The 27,001-nt window shown below is 42.3% G+C and overlaps 2 protein-coding genes across 2 annotated transcripts in view; one reads left to right on the top strand and one right to left on the bottom strand.

Moving 5' to 3' along the window:
• The window catches only part of CEP55 (centrosomal protein 55), a 37,716-nt gene extending 21,207 nt beyond the window's left edge, over positions 1–16,509 (bottom strand). Inside the window, exons 1-3 of the mRNA XM_065408442.1 lie at positions 16,433–16,509; positions 11,182–11,376; positions 9,143–9,427 (exon numbers count right to left, since the gene is read on the bottom strand). Coding sequence (XP_065264514.1) covers positions 9,143–9,427; positions 11,182–11,364 — 468 coding nt within the window. The 5' untranslated portion in view covers positions 11,365–11,376; positions 16,433–16,509. The remainder of the gene's footprint in view (positions 1–9,142; positions 9,428–11,181; positions 11,377–16,432) is intronic.
• Positions 16,510–19,096: 2,587 nt separating this feature from the next.
• MYOF (myoferlin) overlaps positions 19,097–27,001 on the top strand; it is a 105,233-nt gene continuing 97,328 nt past the window's right edge. The window contains exon 1 of the mRNA XM_065408077.1: positions 19,097–19,184. Coding sequence (XP_065264149.1) covers positions 19,097–19,184 — 88 coding nt within the window. The remainder of the gene's footprint in view (positions 19,185–27,001) is intronic.

Genomic DNA, 27,001 nt, shown 5'->3' with positions numbered 1-27,001 from the left:
ATCAATTCACAGTATGGATTGATCTAGACAATTGTATTGAGGAATAGTGTTTGCATACAAATTCTTAATTATCCCAGATCACATGTTTACCTGTATTATTTTAAATACACACTGTATGAAGTGATAACAATAAAAACTTTCTTGATACAATAAAAAGCTTATTTATAAATATGTATTAGAAAAGTACAATGTTAACCCCTTGTCAGGCAGGCCAGCTGCCATTACCACACCAAGACACCAGTCACACACACACACACACACACACACACACACACACACACACACACACATGTGCATGAACAAGTTCAAAGAGCAAAGCTAGGTATAAGACAGAAACCCCCTACCATGGCATGTCCCCTGCCCCCTGGCTGTCCTTTCCCTTCTATCCCTGTTTGTTGCACACTTGGTGCCAGAGAGTGGAGGTATCCAGTAGAGGGGATCAATCTGGAGGGCTACATGGGGCAGTTGCCCTGTCTAGCTACTCATGAGGCCCAACTGCATGGGCCATCCAGCCATGGAGTTTTTCAAGCTGTTTCTGGACTGCATCACAAGGTAGCATGCAAGGGACTGAGGCTGTGATGTGGGTGGTTCAGCAGGAGTCTGTTCTCTTGCAGCCATTAGTGATATCTGCTGCTCAAACTGTTCTTTCTGCTGAGCTCCGTCCTTCTCTCTTAGCTGCTGTTCCTGGAACTGTGAAGCAAGTGCCTGCTCCTTCACTGAAGCCCTGTCCTCAAGCTGTGCAGCAAGCCTGAGCCTTTCCTCTTGCCAGGCCTCTCCTCTAGCCTCAAGAATCTCTGCCTTTAGTACTGGACTTGCTTGGCGGCTCTGTCCAGAACTTCAACCATCAGCTCATCACAGAAATGCTTCCTCTTGGAACGATCTGTGTAGTTACACTGGCCCAGTCTTCTGCTGCAGTGTTGGTGAGCTGTGGAAGTACTGCAGCCAGTAGAGGTCAAGGGGCCTGGAAAAGCACAACACACAGGGGGTTACTGTCTCAAATAGCTCAGTGCAGGAGCACAGAAAAAATCCTTGTAGAATTTCAAGGACATAAAATGCTACTGTTTCAAACTGAAACTTCAGTATATTGATAAAGGGATGTGACAGACCACCGAAGCTCCCCTGGACACAGCCTGGTTAATCTCAGTGAAAAGCAGAGACACAATGGTAAATTAAAAATTCAAAGCTGTTTTTTGTTTTCTAAAAAAAATTGCAGAACTACCGTGGGGGGGGGGGGGGGGGAGGAGGAGGGGAGGGGGAGGAGAACAAAGCTTTTTCTATCATTTCCGACACTCCACATTTTGGAGGACATAACAGTTCTTGTGGTGCCCAACTGGCAAAGGGAGATGTTATTCCAAGCTGCTGATGGGAAATCTGCAGTGTATGCAAGCAAAGTACTCAAACATAGATGTGCTGTTCAGTCACTACATGAGTGGAATGGGCAGGTCAGCTACAGAGATGGGCCCTGTAAAATACATCCTTCCCCGCAATACGACTACCTATCTGGAGTTCCTGCTTCAGGAAAAATGTGCAGCTATCAGCACCCAGCATTGGCCTGCTAAACCCAGGGTTGTGAGTTCAATCCTTGAGGGGGCCATTTAGGGATTTGGGGATTGGTCCTGCTTTGAGCAGGGGGTTGGACTAGATGACCTCCTGAGGTCCCTTCCAACCCTGATATTCTATGAAAACTGCTTTCTCAGATAGAGGTTCACTTTGAAGGCACTTTTACTGTTTGCATTTCCCTGGTGCTATTTTGAACTCCACATGGTGGGAGGTGGGAAAGCCCAGCCACTGGTGGCATACTACCTGCCCTTAGCGGACAGACGTTATTAACCGGGGCTTCTAATAGCTTTTGCATTGGCTCATAGAACAGAAAACCCTCCCATTACTGTATTAAACATTAAAATGGAGCTAGAAACTTACCAGGCTCAGGGGCATCTTCTGTCCCTTCTGTGTCTGATATAGGCTTCCACAGCAGGCTGTTCCTCCGGGGGAGTAGGAAGCAAACAGCTTCTCCAAGTATGATCCCAGGATGCACTCGCACTGCTCCAAGCCTCCTCTGGGATCGGTTTCAGCAACAGAGTCACTTCACTGTCCTCACTCGGCACCTGCTGCTGACCCCCATTTGTCCCCATGCTGGATTGTGGGGCCAACAGGGAGCCATCCAGGCTGACCAGGTCATCATGCACCACCATTGGCTCGGTAGTCAGCGCAGTGCCCGGCACCCTCTCAAACTCATCATAAATTGGGCATGATGTTGGTGAGTTGCCCAAGGTGTGGTTCTGGCCCTTGGTTTTCCAATACTCTGTTGTCAGCTGCTGAATCCACTCCCTGCACTGGTCTCTGGTCTGGTAAATTTGCAATGCTGCCAGCTTCTTCACTATTTCTTGGTATGTGTGGTCATTCCTGGTATTTTAAAGTCCACTGTTTTACTGGCTTTGCACCAGAGATTTACCAAAATCTGGCTTTGCTCCTGAAGCAGCACACTTTGCAAAGGACTTCTGTTCAGTCTCCATTGCAAACACAGAAGGCTCTCTGATGGTGACTTTGCAGCTTGGTGTTCAGAAGACAATGGGAAGGTTAAACACTGACTCACTGAGTTGCTGCACCAAACCAAGGGGAGCGGCTTCCGTTTCCCTGGAGTCGACTGGAGATTCTTAGGATAGAGAGGACAAAGGAAGTTGGCCCCTGGGATTGTGGGATACTTTTGGTGGACTCCAAGAACCCAAGTTGGGGGGGCTGCATCTACATTGCAAATCTGCAGGGCTCTAACCCTGGGTCCCTGCTTGAATGGGGCTCAAACCCTCCAGCCCTGCAGTGTCCTAGGACCTTAGGCCCAATCCAAAGAGATGTGTATATAGAACTGAAGGGTGATTTAGACTCAAGCCTGGGCTCAGGCTTACACTGCAGCGTAGACATACACTTCCCTCCACCCAATAACTTCATGTGGAGGTTAAAGACGATGGGGTAAAGAGTAGGGCTTTGTGAACCACAAGTGAGTGACTCAGAGGCAGGGAAACAGCACTGTTCTCTTGGGAAACAGTGGCAAGATTGCAAACATTTATCTGTTAACCTGTGCTCTATAGCACACTATGATAGATGTACCAAATGAGCTCTAGTAACAGCATGACTAGCTTCTGAGAATATTTTCTACTAGCCTAACTCAAGGTATTAGTTACTGACTTCAGACTGTTCGGAAACATGGTTTTGATACCATCACTAAATTTGGAAGAGAAGAGATTACTAGAATGATTATTGAATTTTTAGGCTATTCTGAATTGACTTTTTGTTCAGTTAACTTGGACTTTTCTTGCCTCGGTATAACACTTTTCCTCCAGCCCGCTTAAGAAGTGTTACTTTATAATATTAGGGAGCTCACACTAAGTTCAGGGGCAAATTCAGAGTGGTACTGCATCAAAGACAGGATATTTATGATAGCATATTATTCAGAACAAAGCGTCCTTCTTTGAAATCAAGAGTTGGGAATTCATATTTGGGTTTCTTACTTAAGAATCTGGCACAAGCCAAGTTTCTAAAAGTTATTCAGCTAAAACCATGCAAAAACAAGAGTGGGGGGGGGGGGGGAGGAGACTTTCCATCCCCATTCCCACCAAGACTCAGAAAGAGCATGCTGACAATGTTTATAGCTAAGTTTTGCCAACTGAGTGTACATGCACCCCTCTTACTTTGTATCCCTGCTTTTCAAAAAGTGCAGAACTGACAGAAATGGAAACAAATACCTTTATAAATGCAGGCAGTCTCCTTGTATCTAGACACACTATAGTTATTAACCATTCTAAAAGTAAGAAGCAACTCACCATGGCATCCTGCTATCTACAAATCTAAAGGGAAGGAGAAAGAACTGGCCCTTAGCACTGCAGCCTATAGGATTAACCTGCTTGCTTGCATATATATCTTTTCTTATAGTTTAAATATTTGGTTTATTGTAATGGGTTTATAGATTTATATTAATGTAAGTTCGGCTTATGCATCTTTTAAATAGCAGTAATACAATTGTAACTTTGTAACTCTGATTATTTTACCATTTAATTACTACTTCATTTATTTTAATAAAAAGTCTTTACGGCTATATCTGTGAGCTTCCAGTGTGAGCGTCATACCCCCGAGGGTCCTTCGTAAACTCTGTGGAGCCTGATTCGGGACAAGAACTTTTACCTTCTGATCAAACAAATTGGCGAGCCTAAAACCCATATTATCCAAATTAATATTAATACCCTAAATCAGACAACAGACTGGCAAGCCAGCCAGGAGAGTCGTGGAGTGTGTGACAGGAATTTTCAGAGATTCCAGGCATCTTTAGACCCCTGAGATTCTCACTTGAGGCATAAGTAAAGAGTTAAAGTTACAGAGAGTCAGAGAGCAAGATTGTGTGTCTTACTCACTCACTCTTAAGAGCACAGGAACCTGATTTCCTGTGACTGCTTCTTGGCAGCGATCAGTCTCAGTGTGAGCTTCCTGTCATACCCCCGAGGGTCCTTTGTAAATTCCATGGAGCCTGATTCAGGACAAGAACTTTTATCTTCTGATCAAAGAAATTGGCGAGCCTAAAACCCATATTATTCAAATTAATATTATTAACACCCTAAATCAGACAACAGCATAAGATTTTCAAAGGTAATTACCAGGCCTAATACACAGAGCATTAATCACAACCTGGACCCAGTTTTCAAACTGAATGTGGATACATTAACATAAAAATTCCACTCTTCAAGGTGGAGACAAGAGTTAAATCTCCCAAATCCAGGTGAGAGACGACTGCCACGTCACCATAACTCTGACCTGGGGAAGGGGGTACCTTTAAGAAGTCCCCCAGGGACCCAGAAGCATACTGTTTTACTGGAATTGAGGGATCAGTTTTGTTGGTTTGTGAAGAGAGTATGGCTAAAGTTGGGAAGGAAGAAATAATGTTAAGTATTAATACATGAAGTAAGGCTTGAAAACAAGAATTAAGTGTCGCTGGGAAGAAGAGTTACTTTAGGAGGCTTTATCAGATGTGCAGATTGCGTCCCTCCATTGGAATGAACACTGCAGGATGGGAGGAAGAGTTAGACATTATCTCCCTTGTGCCAACGTTAGATTTTCAGCAGAGTGGGGCTTTGCTTGGAAAAGGGGGAAAATGGACCATTCATCCCTACAAGTTACATAGGAAGGAGTGAATAATTTGAAAAACAGAGTGAACCTCAGAGTTGACTGGAAGAGGGTGGACTGAGATACAAGGTTGCACCTTGTGTATGTGAAGCCCCCTAGTGGAGTGACAGTGGTACAAGAATAGCTAGTTTTATGAACAATTGGTTTAGGAGAGGACTTATGTCTCATGTAGGGTGACCAGACAGCAAGTGTGAAAAATCGGGACAGGGCGTGTGTGTGTGTGTGGGGGGGGGGGGGGGGGGGGCGGAATAGGAGTCTATATAAGAAAAAGACACAAAAATCGGGACTGTCCCTATAAAATCGGGACATCTGGTCACCCTAGTCTCATGGGAAGAGTGAACAGAGTTTTGAAGTGAGAGAGACCCTTGGATTCAGAGAGGGATTGTTATTGAATTTGCTTAAGAATTTCTTGCCTTGGCAAGTCAAAGGATGCAGGACCTTAAGACAGTTACCACATTTTCCTCCTCTCCCCGCCACCTTTATCTCAAATATATTTTTACCAATGGATCTAACTGCTGGAGTGTATAAAGCATTGATGTTTAAGCCCTAGTAGTTCTTACAGTACTGTAGTCACTTGTAAAGCACTGGGGAGGTGATGGCAGCACAGAAAGCAAGCAGATAAAACATATTTTCAGATCCTATATCAGACTACCTGAGCTATAAGTGATTTACACTTAAGGTGGGATTCCTTCCCCTCCCCCCCCCCCAAAAAAAAAGAAAGTCAAAGCTCTTAGAGCACTTTATCTCTGGGGGGGGAAATGATTTCTAGTTTGGTCCTCTGGGAATTGTTCTTTAGATTAAGTAGATGCAGCTGTTTAGCTAACATCATTATTTATTCAGCTATGGTCACTATAAGTAGTAGTTTTGTTCTTCAAAAATGCATTGCTGTAGCATCCAGCTGTAGTACATTTCCCATGCTACCCCACCATGCAGATTGAAGAGGACTGGCCTGTTGTCTTCTGTTAGCACAGAACATTCATGCACTGTTTGTGTGGTTTACATCACATGTGACAGGTGACCAGTTCTCAGAATTGCATGAGCAGTAAATAAGAATTTGTAAGACCAAAGAGACAGGGGAGCTCAAAGATGTTTGTTTTTGACCACAGCCAGGTCAAGTGGGAAGTTAAATAAGCATTTCTTTAAAAGGTAGTGTGAGATTGTGCTGCCCCTCTAACAGCCTGGGAGCATGTGTAATTCCATGAGCAAATTAATAATAGAAAGATAAAGAAGGTATCATTTGATTCGTAAAAATCTACAGAATCATAATTTCACTGGTGTTAACCTCAGTGGTATGGGGTGAGGGTGCGTGACTTGCCACTCCGCCTGCCCCTTTCCCCAGCACCCAGCTCCTCCAGTTTGTGGAAATTTTGATAATAAGTCATTGGAAATGGGTCAAGTTGTACATCATTCAAAAGCCCTTTCCCCTACAAATACAATGGTACCAAACATGACAAACAGAACAATTATGTAGGTATAGATTCAAGAAAGTGTCTAAAAAAAAAAAAAAAAAAGTTTAATTATACTTTAACAGAGGCATGTCAACATGCAGCCCTGACAAACTTAAATCATAGCCCTCGACTGACAGTACAATGTTCTGTTAATGCTCAGAATGTTGGGGTCCACTAGGCATAGCTACCAGGTAACTTGGGAGAGTGGAAGGCCAAAAGAGCCGATGAAACTCTTTTGCTCTGGGCCTACCTGAACCCCCAAACCCCATCTTGTGAACTCTCACCTACTTCTGTGCTAACTGCTTACATGCTCTGAAGCAGGCTGAAGCAGAAATGTATTGGTCAGCTTTTTAGCAGATGGCTGCAGTTTCACTCACACTAGCAGAAATAATAGAGATAAGGAGCGAGGGAAAAGAGGGGTAGTTAGTTTACAGGCATCTAACCCAAGGTCGCAAAGACTGGGAAAGTTTTCTCACAAGCTTATGTAGAGCTTATTGTAACAGTTGTCTGAAAGGGAGGGGTAAGGGGGAACAGCCAGACAAAGAGATGTATGCAAACAGTTTGGAGTATAAAATGTAAAATTTGTTTGTATTTGTTGCACTGGATTTGAGACATGCTGGTCTCCTAGTGCCATTTCAGAGCTCTGAAATAAACTTGGCTTGCTTTCTCCCCTTGGTGTCTTTATTGGTGCCAAGCACACCGGGCAACGAACCACTGTTGTCCCCTCGAGCCCTTTTGGGCGGGCAACAAGAACATACCTGATTTTTTTTTATAATGTTACAGATTACTGTAAATGGAAGGGGAGCTTCAGGCTGATTTGCCATCGGCAAAAAAAAGAAGCAGTTCAGTGATATTATCAGCTTTGTTATAAAGAGTTATGAGGCACTGGTTAAGATGTCACGATCCAGCCAGAATTACTGGAATCCATCTGCAAACGGTATGCACATAGTTACAGTACATAACATAATTGATGTCTTTTTTGAAAAGCATATTAAGCTGTTTGAAGTCATTTCCCAAAGGGTCGAGGACTTGCGATACCAATTACACACATCCAGTGTACATTCTACTCTGTGACCTTTTGTGCACAATAGAGAACTGCAGTATCACAGAATGGATGAAGCAATTTGATGAGGTTGAATCAGCGTGGGATCACGTGGCAATACATGAAGTTGGTTGATTGTTTGAAACTCTTTAAAAGTGAGCTGCCAGGACTGTTAATTGGAATTTGCACCATGCAGCAATTTGGGCTGGGGTTGCTTGGTCCGGCCGGCCGGGCTGGGGCCCAGGTCAGTCTCTGCTGCAGGAGAACCGGTTCGAGACCCGCGGGCAGGTGCTTGAAAAGATGAGACAGTCACTGGTGAAGTCATAAATGCACTGGAAGTGGTCATAAGTGGACATTTTCCAAGAAGCAGATAAACAGAAATTGCCACTGACAAAGGTTGCATTTATACCGTTTAGCAAGAGGGCAAATCATCAAGCAATGGAAAGGCTCCGAGATGATCAAGCACAACCAAAACTACCATCGCTTATTGGGCATGGCTAGGTCTTGAAGGATGGCCTCATCACACCAGTTATGTGTGAAATACCATGTGCTTCAAAATCATCTGACAAATTAATGTTTTCAGGCCTACATGTCAAGGACAGCTTTCCTAGAATTACCAAAAAAAAAAAAGTTGATTGATTTTTAAACATTTATATATATATATATCGACATAATTATTCTAGGGTTGTCACAATTGGTACCATTGTGTTCATGGGAGAAGGGTATCATTCAAAAACCCTAACTTGACCCATTTCTGACAGCACTGTGTTATCAACATTTCCACCAACCAGAGGACCTGGGGAGGACGACAGCAAGTCCTCCTGGCCAGTGTTGCAGAGGGTGACATCACTGAATGTATGATTCTGTAGATTTTTACAAATCTAATTACACCTCCCTTACCTTTCTAGCACTAACTTGCCCACTGAATGAGATTTTACTATGTTGTTCTCCCAAATTACAGAAGCTCAGCAAGAGGGGCGTCAAGATGACTGCGTCACCTTTGTGGCACTGGGATTCCAGGATGCTCAAACACACCCTGATCCACGTCTCAATTATGACAGTCCCCCTGACTGCCTTATGAATTTCAGCACAGGCAGTTGCAGCATCCATGACAGCCACAGCCCCTCACTCTCTCTGATGCCTTCAGCCACACACTCTACACCAGAGCTTGTGGCAAGGATCTTGCAGGTGAGGGTAGGCTGCCTTGCTCAAAGCCAGTGCTGGGGAACAATCCATCTAGATTTGGGGCTTTTAGGGATCTTTCTAAGCTGCTATGACAGCACAAAGAACTGCTTGAAAGGGGAGAATCCCTCAGACAGTAACTAGCTGGATTACTCCATTTACTGCTATATACAGTCATAAGACCTTTTAGAAAAAGGGAAGTAGTATATCAGTGCATCTTGCTGCAGAATGGATTTCAGTGTTTAACCAAAAAAGAATTATAAAGTAAGCTTATAAAAGATTAGGGTATTTATTCAACATGTACCTGGGACAACTGGAAGGTGCTGGCTCGGTTTTCGAGTTCAGAGCATCTTGCAGTAACTGTAGATAAATTATGCTTCAAACGGTCCATCTCTTCTGACAGGGAATTAAGTAGTTGTTCTCTCCTCTCTGCTTCCTTTGTTTTCTCTTCAAGTTGACCAAGTAGTGAAGTGACATCACTACTTTTATTTCTGGTTTTAAGCTTGTCTTGTAGGCTTTGGATTTCTTTTTCCTTCTCCCCAAGTCGACAGATATATTTTTCCTTTTCAGTTTCAAGGGCAAGTATTTTCTACATGGAGCAAAACAAGAGCGTAGATAAGCCAATAAAAATTATCACACAGAAATGTGATGGAAAGTCCACAAGAGTCCAAACTGATATTCACTTCTGAATGTTGAAAGACCCACTTTTAGTCAGCTGAGAATATTTGTTTTACTGTAACTAGAGAATGCTACAGAGGTTACCTGAAACATTTAACACATATGCAATAATTTTAGTCAAAAAATTATTATTAGTTTTACCACTCAAGACAAGCTAGAATATAGTTACAGGATGTGAAAACATACATACTAATTGACTCTATGGTGGATGTAACCATGGAAATGACATGAGCAACAAAAATCTCATTGGCTTGGTAGGTACCTATACTCCTGCCATTCAAGTATTCTTCCAAATTGTATAAATTTGGAAACATGTATACCATGAGAACTACAGCAGTCTTTGGGGATGAAGCATTTTTCTTTGGCACATTTCTTATGCATCCAGTAGCTTTTTAGAGACTGAGAAGCTCCTTTCATGTTTAAATCCCATTAGAGCACAGTAAGTAGAGCCTTTTCATGTGGCAATTTAGCTTGCCAAAACCCAACACAAAAACAAGGAGTACCACCAAAAACACACCAAATCCCCTCCCCCCGCCCAAATATAAGTGATGTCAGTGAAGAACAGCTGACAGTGAGACCATTAAATCCTGTCTCTACACAATCTGGTCTTTCAGCTTTAAACTGTGCTTCACTCAACTGTATCTTCAATTACTGATGACTGACATTAGATATTAGAACAGCACTTTAATGGGTTCTACCCTGTCTTCTAATATGTACGTGTGCATCATTTCACTTTTGTACATGTTTCTGTCCACTAGAGGCAGAGGTTCAAGCCCAGCTACTTGAAACTATGAAGCCACTGGAGGACTGAAGCAGAAGTGGAGAGAGTGTCCAGGAGATGGAATTTAATGTGGCTCACTCAAAGAGTGAAGTTGGTGAAGATCACACACAGAGCACCTATTGGGATCGTGTTCTTTCAGAACAAAAAAGACACCAATTATATTTCAGTCAGAGACATGGCGCCATTGCAGGAGGGACACAGCTTGCAGCTGGTGGACTGTTTCTTCTAGTTCAAGTTAGCAAAGAAGTCTTGAGTAGAGCTGGGAAAGGCTCAATGGAGCCACAAGACTAAAAGGCAAGAAAGCCAAAAACTTAGCTTAAGAGCTATTTTTGCTAGGCACAGCTATTTAACCTAGTTAATAAAACTGAAATAGAACAGCAGCAGCAATTGACATCCCCAAATTCCTGCTCTCTGTCTATGGTGGCATAAAGACACTTTATGGTGTTTGAGGCTGCATCCCCTTAGGTGAATCTGAATGGGAGCACAAGAATACAGACTAGGTGCATGGACATGCAATCCAGTGAGTTCTCATCTCATTCACCAAGGGTGCTTATATCATCCAAAATAGGGATCTCTGCAGGCAATACTCCAATTACTGACTTTTTAGAACACTGAAACAGCATTAAGATATTACAGGACATGTTTTATTGGCTACTAATTGAGGCCCTTGGCCTCTATATTTAACCACTTTGTAAAATAACCTGGAATTTATTAGTGCAGGCACAACTGACAAATACCTAAGAATGAGTGCATCACATTGGGATACTACATTTTAAAAATCTGATTTTAAAGTTACAAGGAGAATAGTCGTTTGTTGAGAAATGCTATCTTGTGCAATTATGGCACCATAGAAACAAGCCTGAAAGTCAAAGTGTACACATTACCTCTAAAAGTCTATTCCTTTCTGTATCAGTCATTTTGCTTTTCCCTTTAATAATTTCCTCCACTGACTTTTTGAGGGCTGCATTGTCTCTTTTATACTTCTCCAACTCAGTCTCAGATTTGGAGTTACTAGATTTGAATCCCCACTTGCCAGTAATTATATCTTTGGTGGCCTTTGATGTCATCCTCCAAGCGTTCTGTGAAAACAAACAAAAGAATCACGTATACATAGCTATGTCCCTTCCTGTGTTAAATACTAAAGATATTGCTAGAGACCTAGCAAAAAAATAAGTCTTTAGACAAGTTTGATCAAATCATGGTTTAATGGTTAAAACTCAGGACTGAGTCAGATTGCATTCTATTCCTGCACAGCACAGACTGAATTAACCAGTTTCCCTATTTGCGAAATGAAGATACTACTACTTTACCTCCCTCACAAATGTGTGTGCAGTGTCTCAACAGTGGTCTCAATAGAGGTTCCCAGATACAAGGTACTATGGAAGTACCTATAAGCTATTTTTCTATAGGTTATCATTGATGGCAGGGCTTGAAAACACACATACCCCTGGTGAGAGAGAACCAAAACACCAGCTTCTGCAAATTAAGCTTTCATTTAATTATTAAGTTTTTAGTTCTTATGGATCTAGAGGTAACCTTGCAAATGTGAAATGAGTGAGAAGTGAAGCAAAGCTATGGTTTTGAATCTTAGACTGCAGCCAAAGGCCAGCTACAAGTTCATCTAGTTGAAGGTGTCAGGAAGGAGTTAAAATTCAGCCAGCAGAAAAGACAGAAACTGCTGAGAAGCAAGGACATAGTTTCTGTCAATACATGATAACTTAGTTCAGCTTATCGGTAAGAAGGAACAAAGCTTGTGCCCATGGAAAGGGACAGTTCAATCAGGAAAACAGGATCGGGCCCACACAAGCAAGCAGGAATATTTCAGTAGCACAAACGGCACTGACAATTGTAAACAATTGATAAGCTTATATGGTTAATGCCCGCCCAGTAATTTAGTTCTTAGAACAGAATAAACCCTCCCTTCACAGCCCACTGGATATCTGTAAGCACTCATCCCTAACCCTCCCCCCCCCGCCCACACACACACACACACACACACACACCTGCCTCCTTCCCCCGCAAGGTAGTCATAGATGTTTGATGTAATTAGGATGACCTCTATATGTATGTACTGTTCTTATTTTTATCTTTGTTCAGGGTTCTCTCTTGACTTGTAACGTCTGTCTTTGTATGTACAGATAAATGCAAATGAATTGACAAGAGAATGTATATAACTGACCACTATGGCACCATATTTTTGAAGCTGCTTGTCAGTCCTCCCGGTACCGTAAATAAACCCCCTTCAGTACTGTCTGTGCTTGCCTGATTCTTGGGGAAAAGAATCTTTTTGCCTAACAAAGCAAATATCCTAAATGTGGCACAGCCTGGATTCAGGCCAAGACATGGGACGAAAACATCTTTTGTGGACCTGAGGGATGATCTCCTGCTATCAAAGCATGTTTGGCAGACTTCCATTCTCAATTTTTGTTTGGACCTCTCTGCAATGGATTCTGCTGTCTCACCTGAAAGAAGTGACAAGGGTCCAAGAGAATATGCTAAAATAGTTCAAGTCCTTTCTGGAGTGTCAGATCCCAAAAATAGTGACAGGAAACAGCCCCTCCATCATTAGACCTCTCATTCATGGATACCTTCAAGGATCAATTTTCTCTGGTCCTGTTCAACATCTCCAGTCACTAGGTATACTGGTAAGATGACGATCTCAAGTGCCAGCAACATGCATATGACACACAGCTCTACTTATCCTTCACCACATACGATAGTATTGCTACCACCAAGATAAGCCAATGCTTGGATGAGATCAGGTAACAGATGCATAGCAACTAGCTGAAACTGAACTCAAGCAAGACAGAGGTTATACTGGTGGGCAGAGGAAAGCACTTTGAAGAGTTTGCATCTGTGGTGCAGTCTCTTTTGGTTGATTGCAGACATCCACATTTGCTCAGTTCAGTCCATAGTACTTTAAGAGTTGTTTCTGGAATTCTCACTGACACTAAGGGCTTGTCTTCACTACCCGCCGGGATCGGCGGGTAGAAATCAATCTCTCGGGGATTGAATTATCGCGTCTCATCGGGACGCGACAATCGATCCCCGAATCGACGCGCGTACTCCACCAGCCCAGGTAGGAGTAAGCGCCGTCGACGGGGGAGCCGCAGTGGTCGATTTGCCGCCGTCCTCACAGCGGGGTAAGTCAGATCGGATATGTCGAATTCAGCTACGCTATTCGCGTAGCTGAATTTGCGTATCTTAAATCGATTCCCCCCTCTCCCAGTGTAGACCTAGCCTAAGTGCTCACATAGCAGCACCTGTGAGTAACTATCAACTCTGGTTGGCTTGTGACTGTTCCATCCTGGTGGACAATGATCTAGTCTCAGTTATACACACCTTTGTCACCTCCCATCTGGAGTACAGCAATGGAGTATACCTGGGGATGGAACCATTAGCCCTTAGAAAACTTCAACGGCTATAGAACACTTCAGCATGTTGCCTCAGCAACACCTCAGTTTACCGTGCACACAAAACTGTCCTTCACTCCTTACACTGGTTTCCCTTGAATATCCAGTTAAATTCAAGGTCTCCCCTTCTTCTCTTTAAGGTACTTAATGGCTCAGGCCCAGTATATGACCTAGAACTCCATGATAAAGACCCAAATCAACAATTCTGCTCCCCAGACACAATGGAACTTTCTTCCATAAGGGTAAAGCTCATCTGTGCAACAGACAGACCTTTGCATCGTTGGTCTAAGACTGCAGAACAAACTCCCACAGAAATTAAGGAACACCAGAAACCGAGCCCCTTCTGCTCAGAGAGAAAGGCACATTTCTTCAATCTTGCCGCTTCTAAGAGTTTGTCTACACTTATAGCACTGTAGCTGTGCCGCTGTAGTGCTTAGTGAAGATGCCACCTACACCAACGGGAGTGCTACTCCACCTCCCTGAGAGGCGGTAGCTATGTCAACAGGAAAAGCTCTCCTGTTGACATAGTGCTGTCTACACCAGGAGTTAGTTTGGTATAACTGCATCACTCCGGGATGTGGATTTGCCACACCTCTGAGCAACATAATCATATTGACAATTTTGTAGTGCAGGCCAGGGCTTACACACACATAGCAATGTGTACATTTAAAAACCCAGAAAACAGAACCAAAACACTACACTGCACACACACACACAAAATTCTCCCTCGGGGAGTGGATAAGAGGGCAAACCAAAATGTGTGACAGATGTTAATTACATCACATAATGTATTACTGGAGGCTTTCAGATACTATTGTGATGAAAGCAGGATATTTAGATTGCAAGCTCTTTGGGGCAAAGACTATCCTTTTGTTCTGTGTTTGTACAGCACCTAGCACAATGGGGTCTTGGTCCATGACTCGGGCTTCTAGGTGCTACAGTAATACAAATAAATAATACTGCTAATGAGAATAGCTCCAGTGCTCTGCACTATTGCTTTGGAAATCTAACCTCAGGAGCAGAGGCTATTTATCCCTTACCCAATCTGATGGGTTTTGGAGTAGCAGAGATCATCCCTACTCAAAGGAGCCAAGAGGCTTTGGAGTGGACAGACAAGAAGTTCCTTCCAGGGATTAGACAGAGGTGGTGCTTCAAGTTTAAATAATTTTTTCACATCTTAGCTCTAAATCAGAGACAAATCCCAAAAGATAAGTATCAAGGAAAGCATTCTGAAATACCAGCAGGCCCATTATCTACAGGTCAGAGCAGCAGAGGCTTCTTTTCAGCAGGAAGTTGTCCGTGGAGCTAACTGATGGAACCAGACCTTCTTTATCTTTCATAGCTACTAGAGCTGGGCACAAAAAGGTAATTCCATTTAACAGACTGGGTTTTTCTATTTCGAAAGCTAGTTTTGTTCTGTTACTGATGGAAAACAAAGCATTCCAAAGTTCTCTGTGAAGGGAAACAGAGTGCCACTTCCAACAGAACCCATGGAACATTTCACTTTTTGACTAAGCAGCAAATTCCACTGAAAAAGTGTTTTATCAGAATGTTTCTGATACATTTTTCAAACCCCCCACCTTAAGAGCAAAAGGGTAGGCACATCTGTCTTCAGTTACTTCTAACTCTGGACTTGAACATTTACCGAGATCTAACTGGAAGACAAACTCTATTAACCAGAAATTACAAAAGAATGAAGGGCACACCAGCAATCTCCTGGTGAAAAGGTCAATCCACAACCCTAGATACTGGAAAGGAGCTAGAATTCCCATCAGGGTGTTGTCTCTGGACTGGTCAGAAGCTTCATAGTTTCTCTTTGTTTTCAGCTTGTAGTGCCTTGTCTACAAGAGGATTTGTCTGTTTTATAAGGGTGCACTTGGACCAGTAGTATCAATAAGGTAACGACTGGTGTCTAGGACACAGGTATTTTTACTACCTTAGAGAGACAAGGCAGGTGAGAGAATAACTTTTATTGAATCAACTTCTGTTGGCAAGACAAGCTTTTGAGTTTGGCTCTTTCAAAAACAGAAGTTGGACTAACTTTTATTGGACCAACCTTGTCTCTCTAATACCCTGGGGCCAACACAGTTACAATGCTTTACTACTTTGTCAGTTAACCCATGATCAGCAGAACTGCCTGCACCACTTCACCAGTGTCAGCTTCAAAACGCACTGCTGAACAAAGGTTAAGATCTTAATGGGGGCGCACCTGGTGTCTAGATACAATCGCAATTTCCCCCTCCGCTGCAGGCTTCCCCAGATCCTCAAGAGGTGCCCCTGAGCCAGTCTGTCTGGGGCTGTGCTATGCACAGCTCCAGCGCTTGCCTCCTCTGATGCTCGGTTTTCGCCACAGGGGAGCTAGACCCGAGCCGCTGCGTGTCACGCCTACCACGGCCCCAGGCTTCTGAGCAGCGAGCCTGACCCGGGGGCGTTAGGTTTGCTCGAGGAGCGATGGGCAGAGGCCGTCACTAGCCACAGGTCCATACCCAGGGGACCGGGGGTTTTGCCTCCACGGAAGCTCGGGGCCCGCGGGACATGGGGAAGCCGCCCGCCCCTCCACCGGGAGCAGCGGTTCGCTGCGCGTCTACCGCCAGCCGTGCGGGCCCGGGGCCGCGCCGGGAGAGCTCCGGGCTCAGACCGCTACATGCAGGTCCGCAAAGTCGCCACTACCACCCTCGCCGCGGGCTCATTCTGGCAGTAGTACCGGGACACCCCCACCTACCTGGGCGGCAGCGGCAACAACACCGCTATAAATCCCCCTCCACCCAACCACACCTCCGCTTCCGGGAGTTTGAATCCCGCGGCTCCGTCAACGTCACTTCCGTCATTGCCGGAAGTGAGCTACGGGGTCCCTAAAGGATCAGGCAGTACGGAAGACGGTGTTGAGGGAAGGGGGAAGGTACCGGGGGAGAGAGCGGAGGGCTTGGGGTGGCGGAACGGCAGAGTGGGCGAGGCTGAGGAGAGGAGGTGGAAGGGAAGTAAGGGACTGAGGCGGAAGGAGAACTGGGGCGGGGCTGGAATGGAGCAGGGGAGAGAGTAGGGAGGGGCGGGAGCAGCCACGGAAGGGTTGGGGGCTGGAAGAAGGGGATGAAAGGATGGGGGATAAAGGGAAGCAGTGGAGGAAGGGGCTGGGGGAGGAAGGAGGGACGGGGAGGGAAGGGAGTGGGGGAGGGGCTGAGGAGGCAGGGAAGGGAGTAATCTCCCTTTAGCAGCTCCAGGGTGCCCCGTGTGAATAATAAATCCATATGATCATATCTGCCCCTGGAGGTTTGTTAACTGTCCATCATCTGGGCACTATGTCAGTCTGAAAAATGAATAACTGCAACATAGGAAAGTGATCACCCCTACTCTGGACCAGACACCTGTGTTTATACACCACCAAGCTGTGGGGAGAAATTTCCGAGTCACCTACAACAATACAATACAAATAGCAGAAACGGGGTCACAAACTAGGTATCCAACATACTATTTTACATAAAAGATTTTTAATGCCATCTTAAATGTCTAAAGTCTGGCTTTGGAGATTTCTCTTTTCAGCCCTTAAAACTAGTTTTAAAAATTGCAAACGAACATGTTCCTTTGTACACTGAGATTTCAAATTAAATTTTACTCTGGAGTGAATTTCTGTTGTGGCGTTAAATTAATTTTGGTTTATAAAAGAAGAGTGTTTGGGCAACAGCTAAGGTTGGTGCTGTTATGCATAAATATTGCTGGTTTGGGGGAGCCCAATCAAACTTCCATTTACTGCAGTGGAATTGAATCAGGCTTGTGATATAGATTCTGCAATGTGTAAGTATAATGGGGTGAGGTATAACTCAGAGTTTAATTTCTTTTCTAGGAAACTTGGACCCTTACAGTTATTTTAAAACTCATGTTTTCTGTAACATTTTTTGTGCTTAGGCATGCTACATACTCCACTCATACTGTATGACCAGTTGGGAAAAAGGGTCACTTTAATTGGTTCTTGGAGCTCTGTTACTGGTCTACTCTGGAATAGAATGCTCTTGCTTAAATCCCCTTGATCTTGCATTCTAGACAGTTACAGTAAGAAATCTGTATTTGCATCAGTATATTTCCACATGGATAATATTAAATTTGTCTATGCTCTTGATTATTTTTCTCAGCTTCCCACCAGATAGTAACCAGGTGGGCCAAGAAACTAAGGAAATGAACAGCCAGTTCATGTAGACCAAATGAAATGAAATACTACCGTACTTCATACAATATATAGTTAATATACAGAATGAACTACATCTAAAGGTCAGCAAGTACAATATGATGGCTTGGACAATTTAATGACCATCAATAATATTTGCAGTTAATACAAGCTAAAAATAATAAGATCTGTGGTTCCAGGGCATAATGTGATATTTGCAGAGGTCAGGATGAAATTTATCTCCATGTACGTTTATTGTACAAATAGATATATTGTGTAATTTTGGTTTGGTTTCTTTTCTTCTGAAACATCAGACAGGAAGCAGGACTAAACATACTAATGGTTTGAACTGGTATAGCCAATTCTTTGTTCTGATTCACCAGTTCTGACTGGTTTCATTTCAGTGGATTCCACTCCCTAGTTTTCTCTGGTTAAAAGCAGTCACTTACAGGTCACTGAGCAATAGACAAGGTCTTCTCTCCTTTTGGGTTAAAAACTTTCAGATTTTTCTTCAGACACCATATTATTACATATTTCTTTTTTATTATTGCTCCTAGAGGGGCTGAACAAATGTTTATATAACAGTGCAATTCTTAAATGCAGAATGTATAGTGCCTACACAGTATAAGAGAGGTTTATTAAAAACCTGAGCCCTATAGAATGGGTAGTACTTAAACTGTTTTGAAGAGTAGATATTTTGTGGATTTACAAAATAGGAAAGAAACATGGAAATATATTAAAACATTACACATTGAAAGCAAAGATGAGAAAAGTGTAGACCATTATAAAGTTCAATGACATGGTATATTCAGAAATATAGTTAAAAGAGGGAGCTGTGGTGTGTCTGACCACTAGGGTTGTGTTTAATTTTTGCCAGCTATATACTCCTCTTTCCCTGATCACTTATATGAGGTTCATATGCTCAGGCTTTTTTTTATATCCTGTTTACATTGTACATTTTTCATTGTCACATAACCAGACTTCACTGGATGGTGCTTGCTTTGCACAGGAATTATGGTGTCAGTTTACAGGTAGTTTTTTTTTTTCTATAGCCTTTAGTAACGAGCCCGTCATAGATCCACCCATCAGCCCTTTTTCACTGTAAGCAAACTGTTCCTTGCTGCCTCCTCCTCCTAGCTTTTCAGTCTGGAGGAGGACACAGGGCATCTGAAGCACAGACTTTCTTAAGTTCCTTTTCTGACAGCAGTGGTTTAACCAAGTTTTGAAACAATGCTTCGGGTGATTGTGGAATCTGCTACCAATATCCCTAAAACTAAATTTGGAAAACCGGATCCTATTGTTTCTGTTATTTTTAAAGGTAAGGAAAACTAACAAATGTACTCAATCAGATTTCTGTTTGCATATTTTTGTAGCTTTGAGGACAGTGTTCTATATTGGTATTTTAAAATTATGAAATACTGAAGTTACACAAAACTGAATCTCACCATAATGTTAGCAAAGACGGTTTTTACCAGAAAGACTGAAGTTATCTGCACAGGGCATGATATGGTGGAGTATGTTTGTGGGTGTGATTTTCTTTTTCTTGGCCTTTGGGACTGCTTTCCCAAGACTCAGTTTCCAAGCTCCTGTAAGGGTTTATTCCTCTGCTTTTTACTTATAAATCTATTTTTAGTGATGATATTAATTAAAGCCTAAATTGTGTGACTTTGAGTTACAGTCCAGCACCTTAACCTGTGATGTTCATGCTGAAAATCTTTCATCTTTAGTTTCTTTTTGATTTGGCACAGCAGCTGCTGCTCACTACCAATTTTGCTTCTACAGCAGTTCCCTTTTATTGTAATTATTTTACTAAAGTATTTTTAGCATTTCTTTTAATATTATTATTATTAAACCTCCTAACTTTCCATATCATACCATTTTCAGAGTTGCCTACTTGTTGCTTAAGGGAGAAAGAGAAAACACTTATTAACTAACATTTATATGTAAGATTGAATGTTAATTTCATTTTGATATAAGTTTTGTAACTGATTAAAGTTTCTATGGCTTCTTCTTCCTTCAGTACCAAGGGGGTTCAGCTACAAGTTTAGTGTTGTCACCTTCAAGGTGTGGAGGACCCAGACAATCTTGTATCGTGTAATCCGTTGAACAACTGTGGCCAACAGTTAAATTTACTTCTTCCTATATTGTCTCTGTTCTCTTAGTCCCCATTTTTTCATCTCTCAATTGTTTTGTGTCCCTTCTCCCCTTTTTGCCCCTTGCTGATTGGTTCTGGTATCCTTTGATCTCTGTGCTTCCCTGATTTGGTGCTACTTTTCATGACCAAGTCTATTCCTCCTTTCTGAGCACACACTATTACCAATGCAAGTCATCTTACTCCATTGAGTAAGAGCTCTACTTATGTTGCTTCCACACTGCAGTGTTAGATTTGCTTCAAAATCCTGCCGTTTTTCTGACTGGTGCCTGGGCAGCATGGGAAATGGAACACCAGTGGCAGACATTCAAGGAGCAGTTTATATGTGTGACTTGTATGTAAAAACTGTAAACTGATGCTCACAGGCATCATCTACCATTTTCTTTAGTACAAGTTCACCCTGATGAATTTTTTTAGTAGAATATATCATTTCTTATTTTATACTGCATTTATTTTTACACACCTGCATTACATATTATGGGCCAGATTCTCTCTTTTTTTTTTTTTTTAAATATTTTTTTTGCATTCTGGCCAGAGTAGTGGAAGGAGCAAGAAAACAGCAGGATCTTGTCAACTGTGGAGGAGGACCCAGTGGTGAGGAGTTCTCAGCTAGTTCACAGTTTGACTATCCAGTGGCAAGGATGCATCACAACATGTCTGGAGTGTGCTGACTGGTTGCTTACACTTATGGTGTGTTTCGTAGGGAGGCCATTTTTTCCCAGCATGTTCCATAATCTAAATCAATGTTATTGTTAGCAGGGAGTATGCCAACAGAGTGGCAACACCTTTATTCTACTAAATTTGTTCCAGACCCCCCCACATAGAATACAATTTGGAGATTATATTCCAAAATAAAACAAACCAAAAAACAACAAAATAAACTATGTCAGCAACACTTAGCCCCATTTGGCAGGATTTTTTTTTCTTGTGGGATTGGAGACTTAGGCCTGGTCCCCACTAACCCCCCACTTCGGACTAAGGTACGCAAATTCAGCTACGTTAATAACGTAGCTGAATTCGAAGTACCTTAGTCCGAACTTACCGCGGGTCCAGACGCGGCAGGCAGGCTCCCCCGTCGATGCCGCGTACTCCTCTCGCCGAGCTGGAGTACCGGCGTCGACGGCGAGCACTTCCGGGATCGATCCGGGATCGATTTATCGCGTCTAAACCAGACGCGATAAATCGATCCCAGAACATCGATTGCCTGCCGCCGGACCCTCCGGTAAGTGTAGACGTACCCCAAGTGTACTTGTGCTCATGCTTAACTCTGTGCACCTGAGTACTCCTATTGACATGATTAAGGCCAATGTTGTATTGTAAAACGTAATTTTATGATAGACTCATTATGGTATTTCACATTCAATCAACAATATTTTCTAAATTAAATTAGTCATTTAAAACTGATGGACTGGTCCTAAGAAGCATCAAGCATAGGTAACTTCTATTGATTTCAGTATATGGTTTAGAACAGAGGTTCTCAAACTGGGGGTTGGGACCCCTCAGGAGGTCGTGAGGTTATTACATGGGGGGTTGCGAGCTGTCAGCCTCCACCCCAAACCCTGCTCTACAGCCAACTTTTATAATGGTGTTAAATATATAAAAAAGTGGTTTTAATTTATAAGGTGGGGGTCGCACTCAGTGGCTTGCTATGTGAAAGGGGTCACCAGTAAAGAAGTTTGAGAGCCACTGGTTTAGAATATGTTAAAACTTCAGTGGGAGTTGTGTGTGCTCAGTACTTCTGTGGGAGTTGGCCCTTAGACATGCCAGTTATGAAAAAGATTTATCAGTTTAGACCCTGGTCCTGCAAACATTTATACGCATGAGTATCTTTACAGATAAGCAAACTCTGTGTGACTATTCACATGTGAAAATTTCTCACATTCATAAGCATTTGCAAGATCATAGCTTTAGTTTCTTTCATTAGCTTCTGATATGTGTATCAGGTATTAAAAATACAATTTTTATCTGCACCTTGAATAGAGCTCATTAGTATTTACATAGTAATGTATAGCTGGCATAATTAATATACACTGCCATATTAAGTAAATGTTATCCTGAGATATGCACAAAACCCTGTAGTGATAGACTATCTGCACTAGTTTTTCTTTTTTTCCCCAAGAACTTTTTTCCTCAGCCCTGTGAGCTTGACCTTTGTTTTTTATTTACATAAGGAACAGCTCATCATTTAAAGAGAACTACACACCCAAATGTAAACTAATGCTGCAAACACAGAGGCTGTAATAGCAGATTTCTGAGCTTGTCATAATTTTGTATTAAATGAAAGCGTTATTGAAATGGATAAGGAAAAAGTGTGAGAACATGCCAAAATGGCATTAAACACTAAAAGTTAAGGCAATAAAACATTTTTACATGTGAGAGATAGTGAACTAGAAAAAAACCCTGAAACTTCCTTCCTTTAGATGTAATAGAAGACATGTTTGTTTATATGCGTAATCAATAGTATGACATTTATTGACTTTCTGCTTCCTTTTGACATGTAGCATTCAGTTCTGACGTAAAATTATTTGGAGCTATGACTTCTATTTTGTTGGGCCAACTGGGCTAATAGTGGGCTGATGCTCTTCCTTTTTTTAATTAATCTCCTCTTCTGGGTTTAAGGGCTTGTCTACATGGGAAAATCAATTTGCAGAATTATAGTGGTATAATTATAAAACTTTAGCTATGCCGGTGTAAATCTCCATGGAGACACTCTGGGAATAAAAGTGACTTTGTTCTGATTTAATTACTCCATAACAACATTATATTTACTGGTTTTCAGAGGTTAAAGTTTAGCTACTCTCCACATTTTGGAAGGACCCAAGGTACCACTGGACAACCTTAATTCTGTCTTAATGAAGTTTTTGAGCATGTAATTATATTAAAGTTGGGGATGATGGTTTTTAAAGTATATTTTGGTAAGGAAGTGTGGCGTATTAGCCCGTATGATACCACTGTCAGATTATTTTTTAAAAGGTAGATATAGGTTTTCCAACATCATATGATGCTTATTTCTGCTATTGTGCCATCCACTGAAGTCAACAATGATGAATTAAAATAATGTGACTCAATTTGACTTCTGAGTGTGGGGTGATAGCAGTATGGTTAGAATTTTTAAGGAAGGAGCACTTTATCCTAAACAAAATTCATATCTAGTTAGTGAAATTCTTCTGGTTAACATGCACATCTCACCTATCAAGAACACTGACAAATGTTCACACTAAAAATGAATTACCATTTCCAATACAGGGTATTAGAAAATTATAGCCAGAAGTAGTTGTCATACTGTCTGGAGTGGCTCACAACCGTGAATGCCTACCTCAGGGCAGACTGTCAAAAACAGCGCAGACATCCCAAACTGATGGTATGTTCTATAATTCGATTTCATCAAGCCAGTAACAAATGTGAACTCCTGGATCACTATAACAGTCTCGCCATGGAGTCACACACACTCCCTTTAAACTCTCCAGTCTGTCTTGCCACCCAGGCACGTTGGACGTAGTGATAAATGATCACTTACACCAAAAATCACAAAATATTCAGGTTGCTTTCAGTCCCAAGACACTAGTCACTTACCCCAGATCCATTTGTATATTATATCTCACACCAAAGAGACTGCCTGTAGCCAATCCTGTAATAAACTAACTTAAAGGTTTATTAACTAGGAAAAATAAATGAGTTATTGAAAGGTTAGAGCAAGGAAACATATACACAAATTAGTTGCAATCTAAATCTTAAGAGTGACAGAGTTGTAATGATCTGTCAATTCAAAGTGTTTTTCAGGGCAGACCAAGGAGTTACCCCAGGGGATCTCTGGCTTCAGTTTGGTTTCTCTGACCCTGTGAGAGTTCAAATAGAAAAGAAAGAGACAATTTTCCCGTGTCTTTGTTTTATTTCCTTCATTCAGTCTCCAAGTCCATAGGACAAGCCTCCTTGCACATAGCGTTTCCAAGGTACGATAGGGGCATTCATGTCTAAACACTAAATACATTCTTATAATACCTATTTTGAGCAACATTAACACATACGTGAACTGGTCTGGTCTCCAGCTATGAGTTTGTCAGTTCTTAGCTAATGCCTGCAGCCTTGGCACAAGCTGGCAACTGACCTGCCAGCATCATACCCCCCAATGCAAAACAAGTGTAAGAAGGGATGTCACTGACGCTCCTAAATATGCATCAGAATAACCCCATTCTTGATAAGGCATCAGCCACTACATTTTGCTTTCCCTTTAAACAAATTATTTCCATATCAAATTCCTGTATGGCTATACTCCAACAAAGTAATCTAGAATTGGTTCCCTTAGCTCAGTGCAACCACGTCAAAGCAGCGTGATCTGTTAAAACCTGACATTTTTTTATTACACAAACAAGGTTTACGTTGCTTAACAGCCCAAATGATGGCATAGCATTCCTGCTCAATGACAGCATAGTTCTGTTCAGTATGGTTAGTTTTTTTACTCAAGAAGGCAATGGGATGTTGCTTGTTTCCCACCCCATTCTGCATTAGGACCGCACCTAACCTGATGTTAGAAGCATCAGTGCACGGTATAATTGATTTGCTGAAATCAGCACTGGCCAAAACAGGCTCTTTGGACAAAGCCTCTTTTATGTCCTGAAAGCCTTTTTCACAAGCCTCTGTCAATACCATCCAGTCTTGTTTCCCTTTTTTGGTAAGGTCTGTTATGGGGGGCCACAATGGCACTAAACCTCTTTACAAATCTCTGGTAATAGCTGGCCAGACCAATAAAGGATTGGACCTGCTTCTGGATTTGTGGGGCAGGCAAGTTCCTAATCGCTTTCTACTTTTAAAGGATCAGAGCAAACAAAACCACTGCCCACCCTGTGTCCTAGGTGGTATACCTCTGCAGTCCCCATTTTGCATTTGGAGACCTTGACAGTGAGGTTGGTTTCTTTAAGCCTTTGTAACACAATTTCCATGTGATTCAAGTGTCTTTCCAGAAACTACTGAAAATAGCCAATCATCTATATAGGTCTTGGCAAATGTTTGTAACCCCTGAGCACCTCATTGGCAAGCCTCTGAAACCTAACTGCTGCACTGATTAATCCAGAAGGCATACCCTTAAACTCATATAAGCCATATTCCACTATAAAAGCTTATTTTTCTTGAGCATGCGCATCTAAGGGGATTTGCCAGTACTCATGAGTCATGCTTATGAATTTTGCACTCCCCAACAGAGCCAGTAGGTCCTCTATTTGGTGTGTGGGGTATGGATCAGGTTAGGTGATAGTGTTTAGCTTCCTAAAGTCCACACAAAACCTCATGGCGTTATCCTTTTTAGGTATTGTCACAACAGGAGATACCCAGGGACTTTAGTAATTACTCCCATCTCCAGCATGCTATCTACCTCTTCCTGGATCTGTTTCTGCATTTCCCCTTTAGCACAATATGCCTTGCTAGGAGCAGGGCGTGGCCCTGCTATTTCAATGGAATGTATAATCCTGTCAGTTAAACCTGACCAGTTGGAAAATACCTCTTTGTGGTGCTTCAATAAGGCCAGCCTTACCTGCTTTTGGATTGGATCCAAACCCTCTCCTGTATTTCTCAGGCACAACTACCTGCTTGCAAACCTCACCAGGACAATGCTTTTTCCCTATGGAAACCTCCCTATATAACAAATCTCCTTATACAAAAAATCTACCATTTCCTTCCCCAGCTGAGGTATTATATTCTAAGCTGCAACCCCTGTCCTTGTCCAGAGAAGGGTCATCTTGTTAAGCTTTCACAAACTCCTTCTGAGTCTCACCTAAGTTTAGTGCAGACTCCAGCACAGCAGAAGAAGCCTCAAATTCCTTCTCAGAAGCTACTACTCTCAATAGACAAAGGACTGAGGGCATTCCTCCCCACCCCCACAACTTTGCCTGCTGTCTACAGACAGCAGGTGAGTCAGGGCCATACTCTCTCTGGCTGCATGTTATAACATGAACCGCTTAAATGTGGCTAAAATGATAGAGGGAAACAAGCACTTATAAAGTTTGTGGACGATACCAAGCTGGGAGGGGTTGCAAGTGCTTTGGAGGATAGGATTAAAATTCAAAATGATCTGGACAAACTGGAGAAATGATCTGAAGTAAATAGGATGAAATTCAATAAGGACAAATGCAAAGTACTCCACTTAGGAAGGAACATCAGTTGCACACATACAAAATGGGAAATCACTGCCTAGGAAAGGGATCTAGGGATCATAGTGGATCACAGCTAAATATGAGTCAACAGTGTAATGCTGTTGCAAAAAAAGCAAACATCATTTTGGGATGTATTAGCAGGGGTATTGTAAGCAAGACACGAGAAGTAATTCTTCTGCTCTACTCCGTGCTGATTAGGCCTCAACTGGAGTATTGTTTCCAGTTCTGGGTGCCACATTTCAGGAAAGATGTGGACAAATTGGAGAAAGTTCAGAGAAGAGCAACAAAAATGAGTAAAGGGCTAGAAAACATGACCTATGAGGGAAGATTGAAAAAATTGGGTTTGTTTAGTCTGGAGAAGAGAAGACTGAGAGGGGACATGATAACGGTTTTCAAGTACATAAAAGGTTGTTACAAGGAGGAGGGAAAAAAATAGTTCTCCTTAACCTCTGAGGATAGGATAAGAAGAAATGGGCTTAAATTGCAGCAAGGGCGGTTTAGGTTGGACATTAGGAAAAACTTCCTAACTGTCAGAGTGGTTAAGCACGGGAATAAGTTGCCTAGGGAGGTTGTAGAATCTCCATCATTGGGGATTTTTAAGAGCAGGTTGGACAAACACCTGTCAGGGATGGTCTAGATAATACTAGATGACCTCTCGAGGTCCCTTCCAGTTCCATGATTCTATGAAATTTCACCCTTAAAATCCTCCCACTTAAGGTGGACTTTAATCAGGGGCACAATCACAGAAAATTGAGCCAAAACTAAAATATTTAGACTTTTGCCAGGAAGTCTATCTTCTTCCCTTACCAAGCTTTCCTTAATCAAAGTGACCTAGGATGC

This window comes from Emys orbicularis, chromosome 7 (assembly GCF_028017835.1).
Source record: "Emys orbicularis isolate rEmyOrb1 chromosome 7, rEmyOrb1.hap1, whole genome shotgun sequence".
Taxonomy (NCBI): Eukaryota; Metazoa; Chordata; order Testudines; family Emydidae; genus Emys; species Emys orbicularis.
This window is presented reverse-complemented; position numbering and strand designations above follow the sequence as displayed.